General features: G+C 39.5%; 2 protein-coding genes and 1 pseudogene across 6 annotated transcripts in view; 2 read left to right on the forward strand and 1 right to left on the reverse strand.

Annotated features, from left to right (window-relative positions):
• PIGX (phosphatidylinositol glycan anchor biosynthesis class X) overlaps positions 1-14,382 on the reverse strand; it is a 32,329-nt gene extending 17,947 nt beyond the window's left edge. Inside the window, exons 1-3 of the mRNA XM_070582156.1 lie at positions 14,137-14,382; positions 13,909-14,101; positions 11,422-11,485 (exon numbers count right to left, since the gene is read on the reverse strand). Of these exons, the coding sequence (XP_070438257.1) occupies positions 11,422-11,485; positions 13,909-14,101; positions 14,137-14,382 (503 nt within the window). The remainder of the gene's footprint in view (positions 1-11,421; positions 11,486-13,908; positions 14,102-14,136) is intronic.
• Positions 964-2,616, forward strand: LOC103559949 (ras-related protein Rab-5A pseudogene; annotated as a pseudogene).
• On the forward strand, positions 13,969-21,293 carry CEP19 (centrosomal protein 19). 5 transcript variants are annotated; one of them, XM_070583474.1, is made up of 3 exons: positions 13,969-14,649; positions 16,697-16,896; positions 17,974-21,293. In XM_070583474.1, exons 2-3 carry the CDS (start codon positions 16,767-16,769, stop codon positions 18,333-18,335), a joined length of 492 nt encoding a protein of 163 aa, XP_070439575.1. In that variant the 5' UTR covers positions 13,969-14,649; positions 16,697-16,766; the 3' UTR covers positions 18,336-21,293. The 5 variants fall into 5 exon arrangements, with proteins under 5 accessions (XP_070439575.1, XP_070439578.1, XP_070439576.1 ...); XM_070583477.1 differs by having other exon boundaries at positions 13,972-14,434; positions 16,700-16,896; XM_070583475.1 differs by having other exon boundaries at positions 13,992-14,649; positions 16,700-16,896.
• Positions 21,294-24,884: the final 3,591 nt, after the last annotated feature.

A 24,884-nucleotide genomic window follows, 5' to 3' on the forward strand; every position in this document is an offset into this window, starting at 1 on the left:
CTGATCTTTAAACAATATCAAGTAGTCTAATATTTATATACATATATAGTTAGAGTCCCAGCAAAAGAGGAAAGAACATAACAGAGAAAAATGTTTGAAGACATAATGGCTGAAATTTTCTGAATTTCACGAAAACTATAAGCCCATCAATCCAAGAAGCTCAACAAAACCCAAGCATGATAAACTCAAAGAAAACCACACTAAGACATATTATCACCCAGTCACTGAAAAAAAAAATCTTAAAAGCAATCAGAGGAAAAAGGAACACTATGCAGAGAGTAACAAAGATAAGAACAAGCCAGAGGACTATGGAATAAGCATGAAAAGTATTTAAAAAAAAAAACAAAAAACTGTTAATCCAAAGAGAACAGACTAGTGGTTACCAGGGGAAAGGGGGGTGGGAGGGTGGGCACAAAGGGTGAAGTGGTGCAACTATAATATGACTGACAATGTACAAGTGAAATTTCACAAGGTTGTAAACTATCATAACCTCAATAAAAAATTTTTTTAAAAACTGTCCATCTACAATTATGTATCCATAAGGGAAATCCTTCAAAAATAAGGTAAAATAAATTCTAAGACAAACACAAACTAAGAGAATTTGTCACTCCAAGAAATGGTAAAGGAAGTGCTTTAGGCAGAAGGAAAATATCAGATGGAAACATGAATCTACAAGAAAGACAGAAGAGCAAATGGTTAATATGTGGGTGAAAATAACTTTTTTCTCATTTTTAATTGCTTTAAAATATGATTGATAGAGAAATTGGAACTCTTGTACACTGTTGGTGGGAATGTAAAATGGTGCAGCCACTATGGAAAACAGTATTGACTACTGCACGAAAAATTAACATGGATGAACCCTGAGAACATTATGCTAAGTGAAATAAGTCAGTCACAAATACTCTATAATTCCACTTATATGAGGAATCTAGAGTAGTCAAATTCATAGAGAGAGAAAGTAGAATGGTGGTTGCCAGGGGCTGGAGGAAGGAGAGAACGGGGGGCTCTTTAAGAGGTACAGAGTTTCAGTGTTGCAAGGTAAAAAGAGGTCTGTGGCTGGATGGTGGTAATGATAACACAATGTGAATGTCCTTAATGCCACTTAAGTGCATAATTAAAAATGGTTAAGATCGGGGCCGGCCCCATGGCCGAGTGGTTAAGTTCGTGTGCTCCACTTCAGCAGCCCAGGGTTTCGAATCCTCGGTGTGGACATGGCACCACTCATCAAGCCATGCTGAGGCGGCATCCCACATGCCACAACTAGAAGGACACACAACTAAAAATACACAACTATGTACCGGGGGCCTTTGGGGAGAAAAAGGAAAAATAAAATTAAAAAAAAAATGGTTAAGATGGTAAATTTTAAGTTATGGGTATTTTACCACAATTAAAATATGCAATAATATAAAAAAATATGACTGACTATTCAAAGCAAAAATAACAATATATGGTGGAGTTTATAACATATGTAAAATGTAAAGTTAATAAATGTATGGCAACAATAGCAGAAAGGAAAGGAAAAAGAAATGAACTATTCTCATGTAAGATTCATACATTATTCATGGTGTGGAATAATGTTATTTGAAGATAGATGTGATAAGTTAAAACTGCTCATTGTAAACCCCAGAGTAACCAATTAATAAAAAGAGAGAGGTATAGTTAATAAGCCAAAAATGAAGATAAAATGGAATGCTTAAAAAACGTTCAATTATCCAAAATAAGAAGAGAGAAAAGACTAGATGGGACAAATAGACAGAAGGTAGCAAAATGGGGGGACCACCTCATGGAGTAGTGGTTAAGTTCAGGGCACTCTGATTCGGCAGCCGGGATTTGTAGGTTCAGATCCCAGGCGCGGACCTACATCACTTGTCAACCATGCTGTGGTGGCAACCCACATTCAAAAGAGAGGAAGACTGGCACAGATGATAGCTCAGGGCTAATCTTTCTTAAGAAAAAAAAGAGAAAGATTGGCAACACGAATTTTGAGAGAGTACCATTCATTTGGGCTGCTTTTCTAACTGAAACTGTGTGTCTTGATGACACAACAGTAAAGTTTCAAATATGGAATATAGCTGGTCAAGAATGATAACATAGCCAGTACCAATGTACTAAGAGGAGCACAGGCAGCCATAGTTGTATATGATATCTCAAATGAGGAGTCCTTTGCAAGAACAAAAAACTGGGTTAAAGAACTTCGGAGGCAAGCAAGTCCTAATACTATCACAGCTTTACCGGGAAACAAGGCTGACCTAGAATAAAAGAGCTGTAGATTTCCAGGAAGCACAGTCCTATGCAGATAATAAGTTTAGTATTCACAGAGACATCAACTAAAAACATCAATAAACATAAATGAAATATTCACAATAATAGCTAAAAAGCTGCCAAAGAATGAACCACGAAATCCAGGAACAAACCGTGCCAGAAGAAGAGCAATAGACCTTACCGAGCCCACACAGCCAACCAGGGGTCAGTGCTGTGGTAACTAAACCTCCAGTTTGAACTAGATGGAATATTCTTCTGCTTCCTACATGTAAATAACAGTGGAAATGGAGCATTTAATCAGCCCAGTATGATTTTCAAAAAGAAGAGACTTATGATAGAGTCAAGTTTCTAATACAGAATTAAGTGTTTTGAACTTAATTTTTTAACATTCATGTGTCTCTCTAACGTTTCAGCAGAAGGAGAAAATGAGAGCTGTGTGTCCACCTGTTTTCTTGGAAGGTTGGGGGAATCACTTCTCATCAATAGAGAGATAGACAAACGACTATCTGGACCCACAGTTAACTAGACAGTTCCGTGAAAAAGTCTATGAAAAAGATTTGTAACTTATTAATTTAGGCTTTTCAAAAACATCCTTTTTTTAGGAAAATATTCTAAAGATAGTTATCCTTTGTTACAGCATTCAAGCAAACAGTAATTTCTCCTAGTATCTATATTTAAAGCGTACATTCCACATTTTAACAAATTAGCCACAAGGAAACAGTCCCATATCTTCAGGGGGTAAAAAAGTAACATCAGTGGCATCTAGACTATAGTCAGTCCTGTTATTTTTTAATGGGGTTAAAAAAAATCAAATGTAACCTTCTCTTGTTTTAGGAATACGAAAACTGATAAATGCATCGTTTTTAAGATTTTATTTTTCCTTCTTCTCCCCAAAGCCCCCCCAGTACACAGGTGCGTAATTTTAGTTGTGGGTGCTTCCAGTTACAGCATGTGGGATGCTGCCTCAGCACGGTCTGACGAGCGGCACCATGTCCACACCCAGGATCCGAACCAGCGAAACCCTGGGCAGCCGAAGCAGAGTTCGAGAACTTAGCCACTCGGCCACGGGGCCAGCCCCTGATAAACACATCTTAATGAACAGTGCTCCCTTCAAACATGTGAGCTCTTCAACAAAATAACGAAACAAACCAGGTGTCCGTGGTTCTGTTTAATCACTGCTGGCCATTACACAGGTTTTGCTGTTTAGGGACAGAGAAGAGGCTTTTGTTCTCCTTGGACATAATACAGCTAACGCACTAACAATTATGTACATTCAAACTTATTTTAAATTCAATCCTCAGCTGTACTGTAAGTAGGGTACTGCATTGCAGTTTCCATATGTTTACTACTTTTCTGTATCATTTAAGAGTTGCTTAAAAGTATGCAAATATACAGTTACTAAAACAGCTAATTACTTCCTTCTCTCTCTCTCTCTCTCTCTCTCTTTCTCTCTCTCCCCCCTGCCCCCCGCCCCCCTTGTGAAAGGAAGGGGCTTCAGGTTGTTCCTACACGGATAGAACCATAAAGAACAACTTACCTGTAATTCGTAATATTAAATATTGCGATATGTTAGTAACTATCTTGCAGCCTTGTTTTCCCAAGTTCATTTTATTTTGATTGGTTGAGCATACTGCACTACTTGTTTTAGGTATTTTCATTATACGAAATCTGCCATGTGTCAGAGATGATTTAATCTATTTAAGTGCTGAACTGCTGGCAAAACTTCTACATTTATGGAATTCAGAAGTAGTTAAGGCAAATAGTTCACCAGTGTGTAGTTTTATATTGAGGTGCTCAGGATGGAATAAAGTGGCTATTAAAGTAAGAAAAAAAATCAATAAAACATAGACTTCCAGGGGCTGGCCCCGTGGCCGAGTGGTTAAGTTCGCGTGCTGCGCTGCAGGCGGCCCAGTGTTTCGTTGGTTCGAATCCTGGGCGCGGACATGGCACTGCTCGTCAGACCACGCTGAGGCAGCGTCCCACATGCCACAACTAGAAGAACCCACAACAAAGAATACACAACTATGTACCGGGGGGCTTTGGGGAGAAAAAGGAAAAAATAAAATCTTAAAAAAAAAAAAACATAGACTTCTGCAAAGTCCCCCAAAACTTTAAAAACAAACAACATACGTCTAAATAACTGATGTGTCAAAGAAATCAAAAAGTAAATTAGAAAATATACTGAACTAAATGAAAATGAAAACAAATATGTCAAAATTTGTAGGATACCACTAAAGCCCTGCTTAGAAGGAAACCTATAGTTTTAAAGCAAAGACACTTACATTAGGAAAAAGTCTCAAATCAATGACCTAAGCTCCACCTTAAAAAACTAAAAAGGAAGAGGAAATTAAATTCAAAGTAAAAAGGAAGGAAATAAAGAGCAAATATCAATGAAATAAGTAGACAAATGATAGAGAAAAGTCAATGAAATATTTTCTTTGAAAAGATCAATAACATTGATAAATCTCCAGATTGATCATGAAAGAAAGAGAAAAAGAAGATGACCAGTATTGGGAGTGAAAGAGGGAACATTACTACACAACTTCTACATATAAAGAGGACAATAAGAAATATTTAAATAACTTTACTCCAATAAATTAACAACTTAAATGAAATTGACAAATTCTTGGAAACAAAAAATTACCAAAACTAACAGAAGAAAGATAATATCTGAATAGCTCTATATCTTGTATTTATAATAAAAAAAATTTAAAGCCTTCCCACACAGAACACCTCAGGCCTACATGGCTTTATTGTTGAATTCTGTTAAACATTTAAAGGAGAAATAATACCAATGCTACACAATCAGAAAATAAAGAAGGAAATATTCCCCAACTTATTTCACAAGGCCAGCATTGCCCTAACACCAAAACCAGAATAAGGTATCACAACAAAAGAGAAGTACAGACCAGTACCCCTCACAAACATAGACGTAAAAATCCTTGACAAGATATTAGCAAATCAAATCCAACAATATTTCAAAAAGATAATACATCATGACCAAGGGGTAGGTTTATTATTGGAATTATCAATATATATAATTCACCATATTAACAGAAAAAGTAGAAACATCATACGATCCTCTCATAATAGATGCAGAAAAAGCATTTGACAAAAGTAACACCCAATCACAAAAAAAAACTAGGAAGCTAGGAACATAACAGAACTCCTCAACTGATAAAAGCCATCTACGAAGAAACCTCACATAGAGCAGGCCCAGTGGCGTAGTGGTTAAGTTCACACGTTCCACTTTGGCAGTCTGGGGTTCACATCCCAGGCACAAACCTGTACACCACTCATCAAGCCATGCTGTGGTGGCATCCTGCACACAAAGTGGAGGAAGACTGGCACAGATGTTAGCTCAGTGACAATCTTCCTAAAGCAAAAAGAGGAGGTTTGGCAGCAGATGTTAGTTCAGGGCCAATCTTCCTCACAAAACAACAAAAACCTAACACAAATATCATACTTAATGGCGAAAGACTGGATACCTTCCCTTTAAGATTAGAAACAAGGCAGGGATATCTGCTCTCACCACTTTCACTCAACATTGTCTTAGAGATTCCAGCCTGTTCAATAAGGCAGGAAAAGGATATTAAAAGCATACAGATTATCTTTATTTGCAAACCCATGATAATCTATGTAGAATACCCTAAGGAACCTACAAAAACTACAGGAATTGATAAGTGATTTCAGCAAGGAATCAGGGTACAATGTCAATACACAAAAACCAATTCCATTTTTATTACTAGCAACAAATAGGTAGAAACGAAAATCTTAAAACAGTACTCTTTACATCAAAAAAACATGAAATACATGGGGGTAAATTTAACAAAACATGTGCAAGACATACTCTGAAAGTTACAATATTGTTAAGATAAACTGATAAAACCTAAATAAACGAAGGTGCCATATTCACGCATTGGAACCCTCATTAATGTTAACGTGTCCGTTCTCTACAAATTGATCTAGAATTTCAACAGAATCCCAATAAAAATTTCACGAAGCTTCTTTGAAGAAATCTACAAGTTGATTCCAAAAATTACATGAAACTGCAAAGGATCTAAAATAACCAAACCAACTTTTAAAAAACAGTTGAAGGACTCAGACTTCCTGATTTGAAGATGTAATATCAAGCTACAGTTATCAAGATAGTACTTTACTGGAATATGGATGAGTGTACAGATCACGGGTTGGCAAACTTTTTCTGTAAAGATCCTAATAATAAATATTTTCGACTTTATGAGCCACATAAGGTCTCTGTTGCATATTTTTCTTTGCCTTTTTTTAAAAATGTAAAAATCATTTTTAGCTCAAGAGTAGTACAAAATAGGCCACACACAGGATTTGGCCTAAGGGCTATAGTCTGAATAGAGTTCACAAACAGATCCTCACATATAAGGTAATTAATTTTAAACAAATGTGTCAAGATAATTTGATGAGGAAAGAACAGTCCTTTCACCAAATGATGCTGCATCAATTGGATATCCACAGGGAAAAAAATTAACCTCAATTCTTACCTAACGGTATACACAAAAATTAGTTCAAAAGGGCTCACACCCCATATAACACTTCTAAAAGAAAATTTCCATGGTCTTGGAATAGGCATAGGTTTCTTACACAGAATACAAAAACCATGAACCATAAAAGAAAAAACTTGATAAACTGGACTCCATCAAAATTAGAATTCTTACAACTCAATAATAAGATGACAAACCACCCAGTTTAAAAATGAACAAAAAAAGGGCCAGCCTGGTGTCGTAGTGGTTAAGTTCACACACTCCACTTCAGCAGCCCGAGGTTCGTCAGTTCAGATCCAGGGCACAGACCTGTGCACCGCTTATCAAACCATGCTGTGGCAGGTGTCCCACAAAGTAGAGGAAGATGAGCACAAATGTTAGCTCAGGGCCAATCTTCCTCAGCAAAAAGAGGATTGGCAGTGGATGTTAGCTCAGGGTTAATCTTCCTTCAAAAAAACAAAAAAAGACTAAAGATTTAAGCAGACACTTTAAAAAGGAAGATACTCCAATGGCCAATAAGCATATGAAAAGATGCTCAACATCACGAGTTATTAGGGAAATATGAATTAAAACCATGAGATACCATGACACACCTACCAGAATATCTAAAATAAAAAGACTGACCATATGAGTGTTGGCAAGGATGTGGCAGAAATAGAACTCTCACACATTGCTGTGGGAGTGTAAAACAGGACAAACAGTTTGGCAGTTGCTTAAAAAGTTCAACACGTATCTACCACGTACTCAGCAATTCCGCTCATCCATATTTACCCAAGAAAAATAGAAACATGTCCACACAAAGACTTGTATACAGACGTTCACTACAGCTTTATTTATCATAGCCCAAACCTAGGAACAAGCCCAATGCCATAGATATGTGAATGGATAAACAAATTCCAGTACTTGGCAACAAAAAGGAACAAATTACTGCCATGCAGCACATGGATAAATCTGACATAAGGCTGAGTGAAAGAAGCCAGATATCAAAAAGTATATACCCTATGATTTCATTTCTGTAAAATTCTAGAAAAATCCATATAGTGACAGAAGGTAGATCAGTGGTCGGCTGGTGTGGGTATGGGTGAGGGAGAAGAACTGCAGGGAGCACATGCATATTTCTGGAGATGAGGGAAATGTTCTCTATTTTGATTGGGGTAGTGGTTACATGGATATATATAACTGACAAAATTCAATCAAGTTTATTTTTAAAAAAATACCACTATGGGGCCGGCCCCGTGGCTGAGTGGTTAAGTTTGCACACTCTGCTTTGGTGGCCCAGGTTTTCACGGGTTCAGATCCTGGGCATGGACATGGCACCACTCATCAAGCCATGCTGAGGGGGCATCCCACATGCCACAACTAGAAGGACTCACAACTAAAAAACATACAACTATGTACCAGGGGGCTTTGGGGAGAAAAAGGAAGAAAAAAACAACACCATGAAATAGTACAGCTATAATTTCTATTTTACCTGTAAGAAAACAGAGCACTGGGGTTAAAACACCCATGTTACTTTCTTCATAGAAAAACTGTCACCTCTAACTCAAAAAGTATGGGGAAACGCTTTCAGGCTTTATATGATTGTATGATATTAGTTTTTGGTTCTCAGATAATCAATAAATTTATATGAACTCATTGCTCCAAGAACACAGCAATTTCAAGAATTAAACATCAAATCAGCTGTCTAGATCTTTGTTTTGCTTGCATTCTTTCAAGTAGTCTGAGGTAATTTTACAAATAGCATTTTATTTTCCTAATAATTTGCATTGAAAGAATTCTGAATAGTACTAGTGGCATTGTTTATTTCATTTTTTGTCCAAAAATATAATTTTTAGTGATGTAAAAGTTAATCATAGAATATGCAAATCAAATCCAAAAATTCTGTATTAACATGTGAATAAACAAAAATATTTTCCCTTTCAAAAAAAACAAGAAAGAAAACCAAAGCTCTGAGAGACTAAGTAACTCATCCAAGAGCCAAGATTCAAACCCCAGTAGTTTTACTCTAAAGCTCACATTCTTAGCCACTATTTCATTCTATCTCTATAAAAGTGGAATATATCTATAATCTCTTTTCTTCTGGACACTATATATGTATTTATGAACATGTAATATTTTATAATCAGAAAAAAGATATATATTTAAAAAGACAGAAACTCTTCAGGACCTCCCTCCCAGATGACTTTCGATCCATTAACCAGAACATGTTGAATGTATCAGCTAATCTTAATCAAGTCATTCACCTTTATTATCTTCTACTTCATATTCTTCATCTTGTTCATAAATTAACATGTACAACTTTGTCAAAACTCTTGCAGGGGGCCAGCCCGGTGGCGCAGCGGTTAAGTATGCACGTTCCACTTTGGCAGCCCAGGGTTCGCTGGTTCGAATCCTGAGTGCGGACATGGTACCTCTTGGCAAGCCATGCTGTGGCAGGCGTCCCACATATAAAGTAGAGGAAGATGGGCACGGATGTTAGCTCACAGCCAGTCTTCCTTAGCCAAAAGAGGAGGACTGGCAGCAGATGTTAGCTCAGGGCTAATCTTTCTCAAAAAAAAAAAAAGTCTTGCAGAAAATCATACATACTATAGCTATAGCATTATTCTGATCCACCTATCTAATAACTCTATAAAGGAAATAAACTTGTAACAAATACATGCTAGTTCCCAGAGACCACAACTTCCTCTTCTGTATTCACAAACTATCCCTTTAATAACCTGGTCTAGAATTTTGCCCAGAATCTACATCAACTAACTCCTAGATTATCCAAAGATTACAAACAGAAGTTCAGCAACTGTTAAAGCAAGTTCTCCTACTGCAGTGAGATACAGTTCACCAGAGAGGGGAGACCCTAACCTCATTTAGAGTAGTAAGGCCCTTTTGTATAATTCCCCTATGTATTCTGCACTTCAGTTTCCTACCAGCAATATCTACTTGGCCCTTTCCAGAGTGGAAGTCATTCTTCTTGACCAAGAAGACAGAAATAAGAGGAGCTAACACATTCTACTTCCTATAATCTGTTCATGTTTCCTCATCCACCCTAGCAGCAAGACTATACCTGCTCTAAACATAGCTAAAAAGTCTTTTTTAAAAAATGATAACTAGTATTTTCTGAAGGTCTCAAATAACTCAGATTTCTAGTTTCTGAAGCTATTCTTGTGGGTTCTGTCACTCTTCATCCTTGGTTTATGTCCTGCTTTTTATCTTCATAATTTATAATTGGACAGCTGCTTTTGCCCTTGAGAATACATCCCAATTAGTTTAAAAAGAGAAACTACATACTTGGCCTAATTACCCTGACATTGCTTAAAATGTGTCTGGAACTCTACCAAAAATTCCTTTCAGAAGTGACTTCCCTCCCAAAATCAGCTGTATTACTTTATAGTGACATCTCCTCTCTGAGTGAAATATTGCCCAGCTTGATCACCTATTATTGATAATAATAATAGTGAAAATTTCCCGGGTATGTACTATGTGACAAGCACTACGTTAAGGAGCTTTCCATACAATACTTTCTGATTTAATCTTTACAACTCTAATGAGGACACACCATCACTATCCAATGTTACTCTTAAGGTAGCAAAGACCTAAGTAACCTGACTAAGGCCACATAGATACTAAATAATAAAGCTATATTTTGAGTCCAAATCCATCTGAGTTAAAAACAAACAAAAATTCAAGTTCCTTCTACTGTACCTCCTAGCCATTCACATATAGGCTACTTTTGAAAGAGAGGAGAGTAAGATGTTTTAGTTTAAGTTCAGTGACTTATAAAATGAAGTAATTTTAAAAATAAACGTATCAGAATTTATAAATCAAATATCTGAGAATCATTCTAAAGTAATCACCCTGAGAAGCTTCAAAATTTGGGAAATTTTCTTATGGAAGAGTTTTTACAACTTTTTACCAGTCTTTTAAATATCTTCAATACTGGCAGATATTTATTTTTGAGGATAATTTCTATTTTGGAAACAGCTTGGTTATTTGAAACCAAGTCTTGTAAAGAAGCAACAGTGATTTAGGGTTGCACACTATCTGAGTACAGTCACGCATTGCTAAACGATGAGGATTTGTTCTGAGAAACACATTGTTAGGGGATTTTATCGTTGTGTAAACATCACAGTCTACTTACACAAACCCAGATGGTATAGCCTCCTATACACCTAGGTCACATGGTACTAATCTTACAGGACCACTGTCATATATATGGTCCATCACTGACTAAAATGACCATGCGACGCATGACTGTACTTCAGAACATGGCTTTGGAGTATGATAATCCTAAATTTGAGTCAGAGCTCTATCACTCCAACTTCTACCAAATTACTTAAATTCTCTGAGACCTAGTTCCCTCATCTGAAAAACAAGAAAGGTATCATCTATCTCACAAGATTAAATGGACTATCATATATATAGCTTCTGGCACATATAATATATATGAATAGTAAATAATAAACATTTGTTCTCTCCTTCTCTTCTCCACTGTTATTTTAATCATTATTTCAAACTGTGAACCACATGTGATAAATCTGTCACTTCAGAAAGCAAGTGTTTTTTCAATTTATCCATTTCTCAACTATTTTTTGCTCTAAATTATATGAAACAGTATTTTGACATAAGTAGAAGCTGATGGGCAACTTACCTGTGGAAACCATCTTTCAGAACTTCTTGCCTCAAAATAATATCAGAACAAGTAGCCCTTATGCCTATAAGAACCAAAAGATTTTTTTAAAATAAGCACTCAATGAAATAATATTTAAATAATTAGAAAATAATTGTCTGAATAGGCTTTACTCGCCTGGAAAATCTAATCAACCTGAAAATAAAAAATTTTAAAACTTAAGCAATTTGAGCTACATATAAATCTACTTTTAGTATAGCAGAGGGGTTAAGTACATTGACTTTGGAGTTAGAGTGCCTAGTTTCAAACCCCAGTCTGTCAGCTAATAGCTGTGTGACTGTGGGCAAGACAGTTTATCTCTCTGCTAGTTGTCATGAGAATTTAATATGTGTAACTTAGCACACGTAAAAGCACTTAGAACAGGGCCTACCACATAGTAAGTGCTCTATATAAGTTTTTGATGTTAATATTACTTTATTCAGGAGATCCCAGGACACTGAAAAGAACAGAACGGCTGAAGAGTCAGGAAATCTCAGTTTTAACCCTAGCTTACTGCCACTGTGTATCAGATACATACTAGCGACTTCTGTATTCTACCATCCACACCTATAAAATGGAGAAGATGGGACATTTACGCCTTGTGGAGATGCTGAGAGAGTTAAAAAAACAAAAAACTGGAGGCTTTTCAAAGGTTCAAAGGGTTCCTTTATAAACTTAGAATAACCAGAAATCTCACTATGTTGACTCCATGCAGAATTCAGACATTGAAACTATTACTCCATGTCAGCATCACAGAATTAAAAATTCAGTTACTAATGATTACCAACTCTGCCAGGCACCCTGCTGGGGAACTTTACTCCATCTTCAAAAGCTGAAAGTTGTGTGGGAAGAACATTAAAGCACAAAGAAAACTACATACCATTCTATGTTGCTAAGTCTATTAGATGCAGTCCTGAAAAGATACATGAAAAAAAAATGGAGACGAAAACATTTGAAATATACAAGGAAAGGAAGGAAAAAAGTACGGGGGGGTAAAAACATTAAATAATATCTATTTGACAGATTCTCCAGGTAGGGCTTTCACTTGTGTTTTAACTTTCACAATCTAGCAAAATAGGCAGGCAAAATTACTGCAATTTGTACACAGGAGGAAACTACAACTTATAAACAGTTACTATCTGGCTCTGGGTCACACAACCAAGTAAGTGACTGATTTCAAGCAAGATCTGCCCGACTTTTAAAGCCGAAAGTTTTTCTATTCTCCTAGCTATTTAAATAAACACTTATTTGCTTTGGAGAAGCATATATAATCTTTTCCGAAACAAATAACTTAGAGTATCTCTTGTACAAATCCAGGCGTGTCTTCATCGTGTTAAATTTCAATGGGGGTGGGGTAGAGAGTAAGGGTTTCTATCCATTCCTAAATTAAATTTGATAAAAAGGGTCAGATTAATAGGCGTAAATTCTATCAGGATATACACTAGAGAGTAGTAAATCACATTCATCTTGGGATGGTAGAAAGGCTAATTTATAAACAGTATAGCAAATACTAGATTATGATTTTTAAGGCAAAAGTACCATTTCAAAACGAATTAGTTGTACCTAAATTCATCTCCAAGATTTTCCTCTTGCATACGACTTTTTTGAGTTATTGTGGCCTGAACTGGCTCGAAATTGACCCCTTTTTAATCATAAATGCCAGTAGAAATCTTTAGAGATCACCAAGTCCAGTCATTTATTTTGGCCTCATAATCCTTTCTTCAAATAAATCTGGAAACCTAATATGTAAACGCTGAAAAGCAGACGGCACTGATTGTCAGATACGAGTCTAAGATCTTCATTTCACAGATGGAGAAACTCACCTGGTTTGTACTGACTTCCCTTTCCCTATCAAACATTATCGCTGTTTTGTAATTACTACTGCACGTATCCGCCTCCACGAGGGCTGAGCACCTAGCGCAGCACTCCGGTCCACGGACTCGAGCTCAAACAAATCAATCCACTCCTTGCGCAGCCGGGAGTCATACAGAAACCCCAGCCCAATCCAGTCTATTATCAAAAACGTTAGTAAAACAAAACTAGTTGTCTTCTCCCCTCACGCCCCCCGAGTCTCTTTATTCTGGATTGGGATTCTCAACCCTCACAGGGCACTGAGGCCTTGCAGGCCCCTAGGTGGTCAGCAGCTTCATACATCCCAAGACGCCTCATGGCTGCGCCTCCTTTACAATGTTTTACTAAAGCGCGGCCAGTCCCGCCCCTGAACGACAAGGTCCGACTCTCCAGAAACCCAGGAGCGGCCACAGAGCAATGCAGGGGGTCGTGGGGAGAAGGAGGCACATGGCTTTTGTGTTTACCCTCCTCAAGCTCACCCTACAGTTCTAGGGGCGCGCGCCGGGGTACAGTGAAGCACCTCTGCAAGCCGCGGAGAGGACCCGGGAGCCTGGACTGTTCCCCAGCCTGTGGGCCCCCAAACCCCGCCCTCACTCCCGCAGCCCCGCCCCCCTTTACCGGCGTCGGTCGAGTCGGAGGGGCAGGCGGTGGGGGGCGTGCGTGTGAGCCCAGCCACCTGCCAGAGGAGCAGCCAGGCGACCGCCCGGAGGGTCACGGCCCGGGCAGCCAGGACGCCGGAGAACGCGCGCCACACAGGAGCGCGCGGGGACGAAACGGGGACGGAGGAGCGTGCACCCGCCTCACGCCGCTCCTACAGCGCGCTGCCACGGAGTTTGCGACCAGGACGGAAGACTCGGTGCGCGCACGCCGGCGGCCCCACGGTTCCCCCGCTCCCCGCAGCCCCGGCCCCCGAAAGTTCCGGCGTCGCGGGAGGCAGCCGCCCCACCCCCTCGTTAGCTCCCGTCGCTGCCCCGCCCCTCGCCGTCCCGCTCGGGGGCGGGGCGAGGGGCGACGCAAGCGCCGTGGCGTGCGCCGGGGCTGTTGCTGTGGGGACGGCTCCGTGGGCCGCCAGCCCGGCCCTGACCCCAGCATGCCGTCCTGGGAGCCCGCCTCCCGAGCTCCCGGCCTCCAGCTCCACTTACAGGTATTCGCGGATCTGGGTCTCCTGCCAGGGAGTTCACCCCACAGTCGCGTCTGCGGGCTGTGACTGTCGCCTCCTCCTGCCGCGCCAGGCTCCGCCCGGCCTCCGAGTCAGGTTAAGTGCTTCTCAGTGCACGCAGTTGGGTGAAAACAACCCCCTCACGGCGGTTTGAGACGTCGGCCTGCAGGAGAAGATGCGCTTTCTCTACTTCTGTTAGGGTATGAAGGCCAGCCTTGCACTAGTGGGGACGTGAGCAGGCAGAGGATCCTCTACCCGTTGTCAAAATCCTTACAGTTCCAGGTGCTGGGGGGGTGGGGGGGGAGGATGCTTGGCGAGATTATGGCAATCACTGATCCCTGGGGTGATAAGTGTGAATGTCTAGGACGAAGAGTTAGATAAATGTGTCGTCCGTCTTCATGAGTTGAATTGAACCTGTAAGTGGGCCTAGAGAGTATCCAATACAGATTGGAGCCGAACCGAGGGCCCTAAGACAGATGTCTCAAACAGGAAAGATGTCCGAAGGTACTATCTAACACTGAACATGTCAGTATAAGCATCCTATTAAGAAATATGGAGATGAATTTTGGAAGAAACACTTAATTGAAACCGGTTGCCTATGGAGAAGGGAATATCAGAGGACAACAGTTTTTTGTTGTAAGCCTCATAGAACTAATTTACATTTTTAGACAGAATACAAACATTAGTAAAAATAGAAGTTAAATTTAAAAAGAAAGAAAAGAGTGTAGTCAAAACACTGCATTACTGAGTATCAATCACATACATCATGCGTGAATACAGCCATTTGCTTGAGTGTGTGGAATTTATATTGTGCTCATTACGATCACCTAGAAAGTTTACTAACAGACAAATTTTAGTGAGGTGAACTGGGAGTGTTAATTGTTACCAAAAAAAATAAATAAGAAGAAAGAGGGAGTGGGGTGGGATCATTGCATCAGATCAGAGGCAGAGCACAGTAATTTGAAAAAACAGTTCTTTATATGTGGTTAATTTCCTAAGAGTAAAAGTTCTCACGTCCAGCAATAAGGGGTGAATAATATATAGATTATGGTATATCCATAGGACAAAACACTTGGCAGTTGTATAAAAATTTGCATTTTAGTAAAACATTTAATGACAAGAACCACATAGGTTGTTAAATTTAAAAGGCAGGTAATAATATGTACAATGTAAAAAAACATGCTGTAGTTTAAAAAATTAAAATATATTCCTAGAAAAAAGATTGGAAGGAATTAGAGTGATTATTTTATGTGTTTCCTCCTGCCTCTCCCCCATCCTCACCCCTAGCTTTCTACAATGAAGGTGTATTAAATAACTATGTTCCTATAGTGATTCTGTAGCAGGACTGAGTTTATGAGGATATTGTCACCCTCTGTTAGTTTCCTCGATATTTGCAAATCTTCCTGAGAATATCATAGTGACATCTAAAGCAGTCCCTATAATTAAGTGTATTTTGGCATTGGTGACAGGGAAGGGAAGAGGGAATAGAAAGTATTAATCTGCAATATAGCTGTGTTTCTTGTAACTGAAAAAACAATCATATAGTGAGACAAATAAGTTGAAATAAAAGCCAGGTAAGCTTTGTTGCCTTGTTTATGTAGAAGCTGATTACTTAGAGGAAGTACAGGGGCTGTGTCTTATAGTAATACATTGAATTAAACAAGTATGTATAGAGTGCCTACTACCTTCCAGGTATTTGTGCTGGACATCGTGGTGAACAATGAATATGTTCCCTGCCCTCATGGAGCATATAGAATAGAAGGGAAAATAAGTAATTACAAAAAGCTCAATGAGTAAAATGATTGGGAAAGTACAAAGGAGACAGATCTGGTCTGGGTGAACCTCTCAAGACATAATGTTTAGGGTTAAAAAATTCTTACTACCTTGACATAGAGGATGCTTGTACATACTTGTTTAATTGGTAAATAAAAAAGATCCTGTAAGTCAATTCTTGGGCTGACTCAGGGGTTCATATACAATCTTTGGTTAAGTGTATAGTACACTGAGGTCCAAACTGAACTACATTTCTAGGCTCATGTGTGAACAAACCTACACCCCTCAATGAACCAGGAATCAAACAGACTAAGGATAACCAAGGCCAAACTGGACTTTCAGGGTAGCTCTCCAAATAGTGAGCTTGATAGGCCGAGCACACATCTTTAGAACTGGACTAGTGCCAGACCTGCTGGGGAGGAGGGGAAGAGGTGGGGGTGGTTTATCCAACACTTAATTTTTTTTCCCCTTTAGCAGGAAGTCACTATATGACTAACACATCTTCATCAGATTTCCTCTGATTTACCCTGAAGCGTATGTAATAATGACATGCACTGCCAAGAAATGTGGAATTCGGTTCCAGCCTCCAGCTATTATCTTAATCTATGAGAATGAAATGAAGGGAAAAAGTCGCCAGCGCATCATGCCAGTCCGAAACTTTTCGAAGTTTTCAGGTACCTCGTGTTTTATCTTGCCTATCTTAGATATTCTCTAAACCACTTAATAAGAATGATTTGAGTCTCATGCATTAGAGTGACGTGGCCTTCAGAGTTAGACAGATCTAGGTTCAAATCATGACTCCATCAGGGTAGATGTGTGACCCTGGCTAAATTGCTTACTCTCAGTGAGCTTCCATTTCCTAACCTATAAAAGGAAATTGATAATCCCACCCTTTCAGAATTGCAGTGTGGGTTAAATAGGATAACATCATTCAATAATATGAATTCCCTTCTCTCCCTCCAAATGTGTTTTTTATTTGTAGTCTTGATATTTTCTTAGTAGCAGTACTGATACCTAAAGCTGTAATACTACTTTCTCTTTTTTGTGTGTGAGGAAGATTATCGCTGAGCTAACATCTGTGCCAGTCTTCCTCTATTTTGTATGTGGGATGCCACCATAGCATGGCTTGACAAGTGGTGCCAGGTCCTTGCCTGGGATCCGAACCTGCACACCCCAGGCTGCCAAAGCTGAGTGCACAAACTTAACCACTATGCAACAGGGCCGGCCCCTACTTTTTCTTCTCAGGCATTCTCTCTAGTTGAAAGTGTTTAACATCTTCTCAAAGTAATTTTAAGTTAAGGAAATAAAAAATACATCCCTCTTGGGGCCAGCCCAGTGGCGCAATGGTTAAGTTCACACCTTCCACTTCGGAGGCCCGGGGTTTGCCAGTTCAGATCCCGGGTGCAGACGTATGCACCGCTTGGCAAGCCATGCTGTGGCAGGCATCCCACATAAAATAGAAGAAGATGGGCACGGACGTTAGCTCAGGGCCAGTCTTCCTTAGCAAAAAGAGGAGGATTGGCAGCAGATGTTAGCTCAGGGCTAATCTTCCTCAAAAAAAATTTTAAAAAATAAAAAAAAATTCCCTCTTTCCCCCACCACACTCAAAGCTTGATGTAAAAGAATAGTTCTACAAAATAATTCATTCCAAAAAAGCCACTTAGCTACTTGGCTATAATGGCAGATAATGCTTTCAGTAGTTTGTGGTGTATATGTTGTGTGTGGCATATAGTTTTGTTTCTCTCTCCTAGACTGCAGCAGAGCCGCTGAACAATTAAAGAATAATCCACGACACAAGAGTTACCTGGAACGAGTATCCCTGAGGCAGCTAGAGAAGTTATTCACTTTTTTACGAGGTTACTTGTGGGGCCAGAGTTTGGCAGAAACAATGGAACAAATTCAACGGGAAACAACCATTGATCCTGAGGAAGACCTGAACAAACTAGATGACAAGGAACTTGCCAAAAGGAAGAGCATCATGGATGAACTTTTTGAGAAAAATCAGAAGAAGAAGGATGATCCAAATTTTGTTTATGACGTTGAAGTTGAGTTCCCACAGGATGAACAACTGCAGTCCTGCGGCTGGGACACGGAGTCAGCTGACGAGTTCTGATATCAAGGACTCAAAAATTCATTGAGCTAGCAGAAAATTCGTGTTTGTGCAAAGAATGTAGATTGGTTCTGGAAAAATCTGTAAAGAACACTAAATGTACGTGTTGGGTCGTATTTGGATTGACCGTGTTACTTTTCAAAACCAAGACATGTAGAACATCTACTATGTAGGTGCATGAGGAATATAGGAAAAACTGAATATAGGAATCTGCCTTTAAGGAGCTTACAATCTAACTGGGAGATAAGCCAAAAACTTCTGAAAAGCTAATTAACAGTATTACGGGCAGCAAAAAGATTAGAGCCAAATGCTTGATAAAGATTTCAGAAGGTCAGAGCCTAGACTACTGTAGGGTGGAATGGTCAGGGAAGACTGTCCCGTAGTGGTGAGATAGGACTTTGCCTGGCCCTTGAAATGGTAGTATTTGCATAGAAGCTTATAGAGGATTCCACATGAGAGAAATTGGGAGGAAAAAAGGGAGGGGGCAGGATTTGGTAAAGAGATAGGAATCAGAACATTTTATTTGAGGAGCAATAAGCAAATTACAGTTTGAGAAGACTGGAGGACCTGGTTGGTTACCAGGGGCTTATCCCTTCTGCCTTATGTCTTTGTCTGTATTTGACTGTGGAGTAGAAGTGTGCCCCTGCAGAATGCCCTGCAGCTGCAAGTGTGTGGCATTTGATGGACAGCGGGGGAAGGCTGCCCCTCTGGTATCAGGAAGTATATAGGAAAGACGTTCCGAAACCCCGAACCTCTTCCCATAAATAAGAGTTTTGTTTGTCAAATGGGAAACCTACCCATAATAAATGAAGACGAGATACTGCCAGTTTAGGCCTATTCATGAGGTTGGATCTACAAAGAGAAGATCTTTGTTGAGTAAGGTTATATGTGTACAGATACATCTTTCTTCATGTTAGAATATTATTTAATTGGTAGAAATCCTACTTTTCTGCAAGGAAATTATTACTCATTAAATAAAACTAAAAATTTTTCACACTGGGGGCCCGGCCTGGTAGCGCAGCAGTTAAGGGCTCACGTTCTGCTTCAGCGGCCTGGGGTTCGCGGGTTCAGATCCCCGTTGTGGACATGGCACCATTTGGCAAGCCATGCTGTGGTAGGCGTTCACTATTACAACCAAAAACCACAGCAAATAACCTTGTATATTCTCTGTTTGCACATGTCCAAGACCACAAGTAATGCCTAGAGGGAAATCGCTGGGTATGTGCATTCTAAATTTTAGTAGTTACTGCTAAGTTGTCCTCCAAAGAGTTTGATTCATTCATTCATTCATTCATTCAGTATATGTACTTAATCAGCAACTACTACATGCTCAGCCTGTGTGTGTGCACAGCAAAGTCCTTGCCTTTACAAGGTTTACAGTCTAGTTGGAGTGGAGAGACAAACATAGATGCGTAAGATAATGTCATGATAAGTGTCCGGAATTAAAAACAGGGTAAAAAGAGAATGATGGAGGGGATGGGAGTCACTGTTTTCAACAGGGTGTTCAGAGAAGGCCTCACTGAAGATGTGACACTGGAGCAAAAGCCTGAAGGAGGAAAGCAAAACTTGATGTGCATTTCAGGGGTAGTGGAGAAAGGTGAGTGCATAGGCCCCCAGGAGTGTGGAGTGTGCTTGGCATATTTGAGGAAAAGCTAGAAGGTCAATGTGGCTAATAGAGATTGAGCAAGAGGAAAATGGTGGGAGATGAAGTTGGAGTGTATTTTACTTGCAAAGTACTTACCATGAAGGTTGTACCCACTTAAACCATCAGCAGTACATGAGAGTGCCTGTTTCCCCACATACTCATCAACAGAGGGTGTTAGCAAACTTGTTGATTTTTGCCAATTTTATAATTTAAAAATGCTGTGTTACAGTTTAAATTTGCATTTCTTTTATTATGAGTGAGACTGAGTATCTTTGTACATTTAAGAGCGATTTTTTAATGAAATAACTGTTACGTCCTTTTTCTGTTGGGTTACTGGTCTTTTTACTGATTTGTAGAAAGTTTTTTATTAAGGAAAATAGTGTTTGGTCTATATATGAGTTGCAGATGTTTCCACCTTGTCATTTGTTTATTTACTTTGTTGATGATATTTTTTCCAGGCAGTTTTTTTCAAGTCAAATTGATCAATCTTTTTCCCTCCGCCTCTGCATTTGGTATCAGAGAGAGAGAGGCATTCCTCACTCCAAGATTTTTTTTTAATCCCATGATTTTTTCTGGGAATTTATTTTGGTATGAGATGTGAGATATAAATCCAACGTTACTCTTTTCCAGATGCCCATCCAACTGTCCCAAAACCACTATCTGTTGAATTACCTATCTTTTCCCCCATTGATTTGAAATGCATATACCAAGTTCCGACATGTATCAAATAGTTACCTTTTGATTATGTTAATATCATCTGCAGCACACTTCCCAATCCATGTGTTTTTGAGGTGTACCGAGCACATCTCGTGTGTTCACTAAATTAAGAGCTATAGAAAGATACAAAATGGGCCATAAATTTATGTTAACAGAGTTTAGCCAAAGCAACAAAATTAGCATATATGAGATGGATATATGTAATTGGAGCAGAAGGGGAGATCACGGAAGCTGAGCAGTTGTGGGTTTTTTCCCCCATGTATCTTGTCCAAAGCTAATTCTGCTGATCTCTTTTAAGTTTTTTTCCATTATAAAATTAATACATATTTAATATTCATAATTTTTAAAATTTAGACAAATACCAGAGTGTAAAAGTGAAATGGGAAATTCTCCCCTTCTTCTCTCTATTCCCAGTCCACAGAGAAATTGGCTTCCCTAGAGGACTCTGGATCCCATCTTGGGACCTCGCTTTATCAACGATTCATCTCTTTCTATGCCCCTGTCTTTCTCATTTTCAAGCTTCATTCTTTGCTGCCTCATTCTCTGTAGTCTATAAACATATGTAAGACCCTGCCATATTAAAACAAGAAAACACTTGACATCTCCTTGTCTTTCTTTTCTTTTCTTTTCTTTGAAGATTGACACCTGAGCTAACAACTGTTGCCAACCTGCTTTTTTTTTCTCCCCAAATCCCCCCAGTACATAGTTGTATATTTTAGTTGCAGGTCCTTCTAGTTGTGGCATGTGGGACACTGCCTCAGCGTGGCCTAATGAGCAGTGCCATGTCCTCACCCAGGATCCAAACCCTGGGCTGCTGAAGCGGAGTGTGCGAACTTAACCAGTCGGCCATGGGGCCGGCCCCTTGTGTCTTTCTTTTCCTAATACAGTATCCAGCCAAATTTTATTTTATTTTATTTTTTTTGAGGAAGATCAACTCTGAGCTAACGTGACAATCCTCCTCTTTTTGCTGAGGAAGACTGGCCCTGAGCTAACATCCGTGCCCATCTTCCTCTACTTAATATGTGGGACTCCTACCACAGCATGGCTTGATGAGCGGTGCCATGTCTGCACCCAGGATCCAAACTGGCGAACCCCGGGCCGCCAAAGCAGAATGTGTGCACTTAACCACTGCACCACCGGGCTGGTACCCGTAGCCAAATTTTAGCTCATCTAGTTGTTGGCTAAATCTAGCCCTCCCCACCCCTCACTCACCTAATCTTTAGAGCAGATCTGGTTCTAGTCCAATTCTAGAGATGCATGCTCAGCCTATGAAGCTCAAGACTTCATCAGCTGCCTGAAAGTTCAGTTCAGCCCTGGATTATCCTCAGTCTGTTGGATCGCTAAGAGTCTCTGCTTCATTGAGAGGTGTAGGCTTGTTCTCACGTGAGCCTGGAAATGCAATTCAGTTTAGACCTTTCAGGTACTGTACACTTAACCCAAGATTGTATACGAATCCCTGAGTCAGCCTAAGAGTTGACCTAAAGGGTCTTTTCCATTTATCAATTAAGCAAGGATGTATCAAGCACCCTCTATATCATGGTCCTGGGAGTGGTCACCTTAAACAATATGTCCTGACAGGTTCACCAGATATGCCTCCCTCGTACTTTTGCAATTATTTTATTCGAGTTTTTTGTAATTATTTAATCGCCTCCCTAATATTTTGACAAAAGTAGTGGATGAAAATTGAGAAGAGGCCATTGGATTTTGCAACTAGTTCTCTTAATATTCAAGAATGAAGTTTGAAGGGAGTGATTAGGATAGAAATTGGGGGAAAAGGAAACAGAGGATAATAGACCTAAATGAAAAAGCTAAAACTATACAACTTTTAGAAGAAAATAAAGGGGAAAATCTTCATGACCTTGGTACCTTAGTTAGCTTGGGCTGCTATAACAAAATACCATAAACTGGGTGGCTTACAAACAACCAAAATTTACTTCTCATTGTTCTGGAGACTAGAAGTCCGAGATTGGGGTGCCAGCCTAGGGGGTTTCTGGTGGGAACCCTCTTCCAGGTTGCAGACTATCGACTTCTTGTAGTATCCTCACATAGTGGAGAGCAGAGCCCAGCAAGCAAGCTCTCTGTGATTCTTTAAGTGCATGAGAGCTCCACCCTGATTACCTCCCAAAGGCCCCACCCCCTAATACCATCACATTGAGGAGTAGGGTTTCAACATACAAATTTGGGAGGACATAAACATTCAGTCCATAACACTTGGGTTAGACAAAGAGGTCTTAGAATTGTCACCAAAAGCATGATCTAGTAAAGAAAGAAATTGATATATTGGACTTAATTAAAATTTTAAAATTTTGCACTCCAAAGACAACATTGAGAACATAAAAAGACAGGACACAGACTGAGAGAGAATATCTGCAGATCATCTATTGGAAAAAGGAGTTGTATCCAACATATATAAAGAACATTTACAACTCAGTAATACGAAGAGAAAGAACCCAATTTAAAAGTGAGCAAAAGATTTGCAAAGACATTTCATCAAAGAAGATATGCAAATGATTAATAAGCACATGGGGAGATGCTCAACATCATCAGCCATTAGGGAAATGCAAATTAAAACTACAATGAGATACCACTTCACACCCACTAGAATGTCTGTAATTAAAAAAGCTAATATGTGTTAGTGAGGATGTGGAGAAATTGGAACCCTCATACATTGCTGATGAGAGTGTAAAATGGTACAGCCACTTTAGAAAACAGTTTAGCAGTTTCTTAAAAAGTTACACAAAAAGTTACTATAGTACCCAGCAATTCCACCTCTAGGAATATAAACAAGAAAAATGAAAATGTATGTCCACCCAAAGACTTGTACTTGAATGTTCATAACAGCATTATTCATAATAGCCTAAAAGTGGAAACACTCCAAATATCCATCAATTGGTGAGTGGAGAAACAAAATGTGTAATATGCATACAGTAAGATACTATTCAGCAATAAAACATTATGCTAAGTGAGAGAAGCCAGACACAAAGGACTATATATCAGATGAGCCATTTGTATGAAATAGCCAAAAAAGGCAACTCTATAGAGACAGAAAGCAGATTAGTGGTTGCCTGGGGCTGAGGCTGAGGAATAGGAATTGACTGCAAATGGCCAGCAGAGACATTTTAGAGGTGATGAAAACACTTTAAAACTGGATTGTGTGCTGTTTGCACAATTCTGTAAATTCACTAAAAATCATTGATTTGTGCACTTAAAAACAGGTGAATTTTATGGTATGTATATTTTAGGGTATATAAGTTATACCTCAATAAAACTGTTTAAAAAAATGGGAAACAGAATAGAATCACTATCTACAGATCATTTGTTCTAAGAATGAACAAGAAGGGTCAAAGATACATGTAAAACCTCTGAACCCACATAGAGATGGAGATTTAAAAAGGTTGGAGAAGGGACTGAATAAATGCATTCATTCAATAGACAGTTTTTTAAACCACATTTCTTTTTCTGAGAAAGACTCACCCTGGGCTAACATCTGTTGCCAATCTCCCCCTCTTTTTTTTTGCTTCCCTCCCCAAAATCCCAGTACATAGTTGTATATTCTAGTTGTATGTCCTTCTAGTTCTTCTATTTGAGCTGCCACCACAGCTTGGCTACCGACAAACGAGTGGTGTGGTTCTGCGACTGGGACCTGAACCTGGGCTGCCACAGCAGACAGTGCCAAACTTTAACCACCAGCCCATCAGGCTGGCTCAATAAATACTTTTTGAGTATCTACTCTGTGGAAGCTCCCCAGGACATCTGAAAAGGGACAGCTTGAAAGAAGAGAGAACAAGAGAGAAGGCTGATAGAAGCCCATTATGATGCCAGGAGCAGGTTGAGGTTTATGATTTCAGTCCTCTCCCTAATGAACCAGGCAGAGCCATCTGGTCATAGTGTGACTGAAGAGGAGTTAGGGGAGAGAGTGAGGAGACAGGGTGGAAATGAGAAGTGAGCAGAAGGACCGTTGTTCGGATGAAAGGGGAAGGCTGGATGTGTTCAACACAGATGGAGAAAGTAGACTGTGGGGGTCAAAGGAAAATCTACAATCTAGGAGTACAAACTAAAAAGGATCCCCCCATCCTTACCTCCTCTCCCCAAAAAACAAACTAACAAAAGAACTTCCCGTGGTCAAATTAACAATCAGCCTTCAAGCTAAAAAATTTCAGCTTTTATGGCTATAAAATCCTTCTCTCAAT

The sequence above is a fragment of the Equus przewalskii genome, chromosome 18 (assembly GCF_037783145.1).
Source record: "Equus przewalskii isolate Varuska chromosome 18, EquPr2, whole genome shotgun sequence".
In the NCBI taxonomy this organism is placed as follows: domain Eukaryota; kingdom Metazoa; phylum Chordata; class Mammalia; order Perissodactyla; family Equidae; genus Equus; species Equus przewalskii.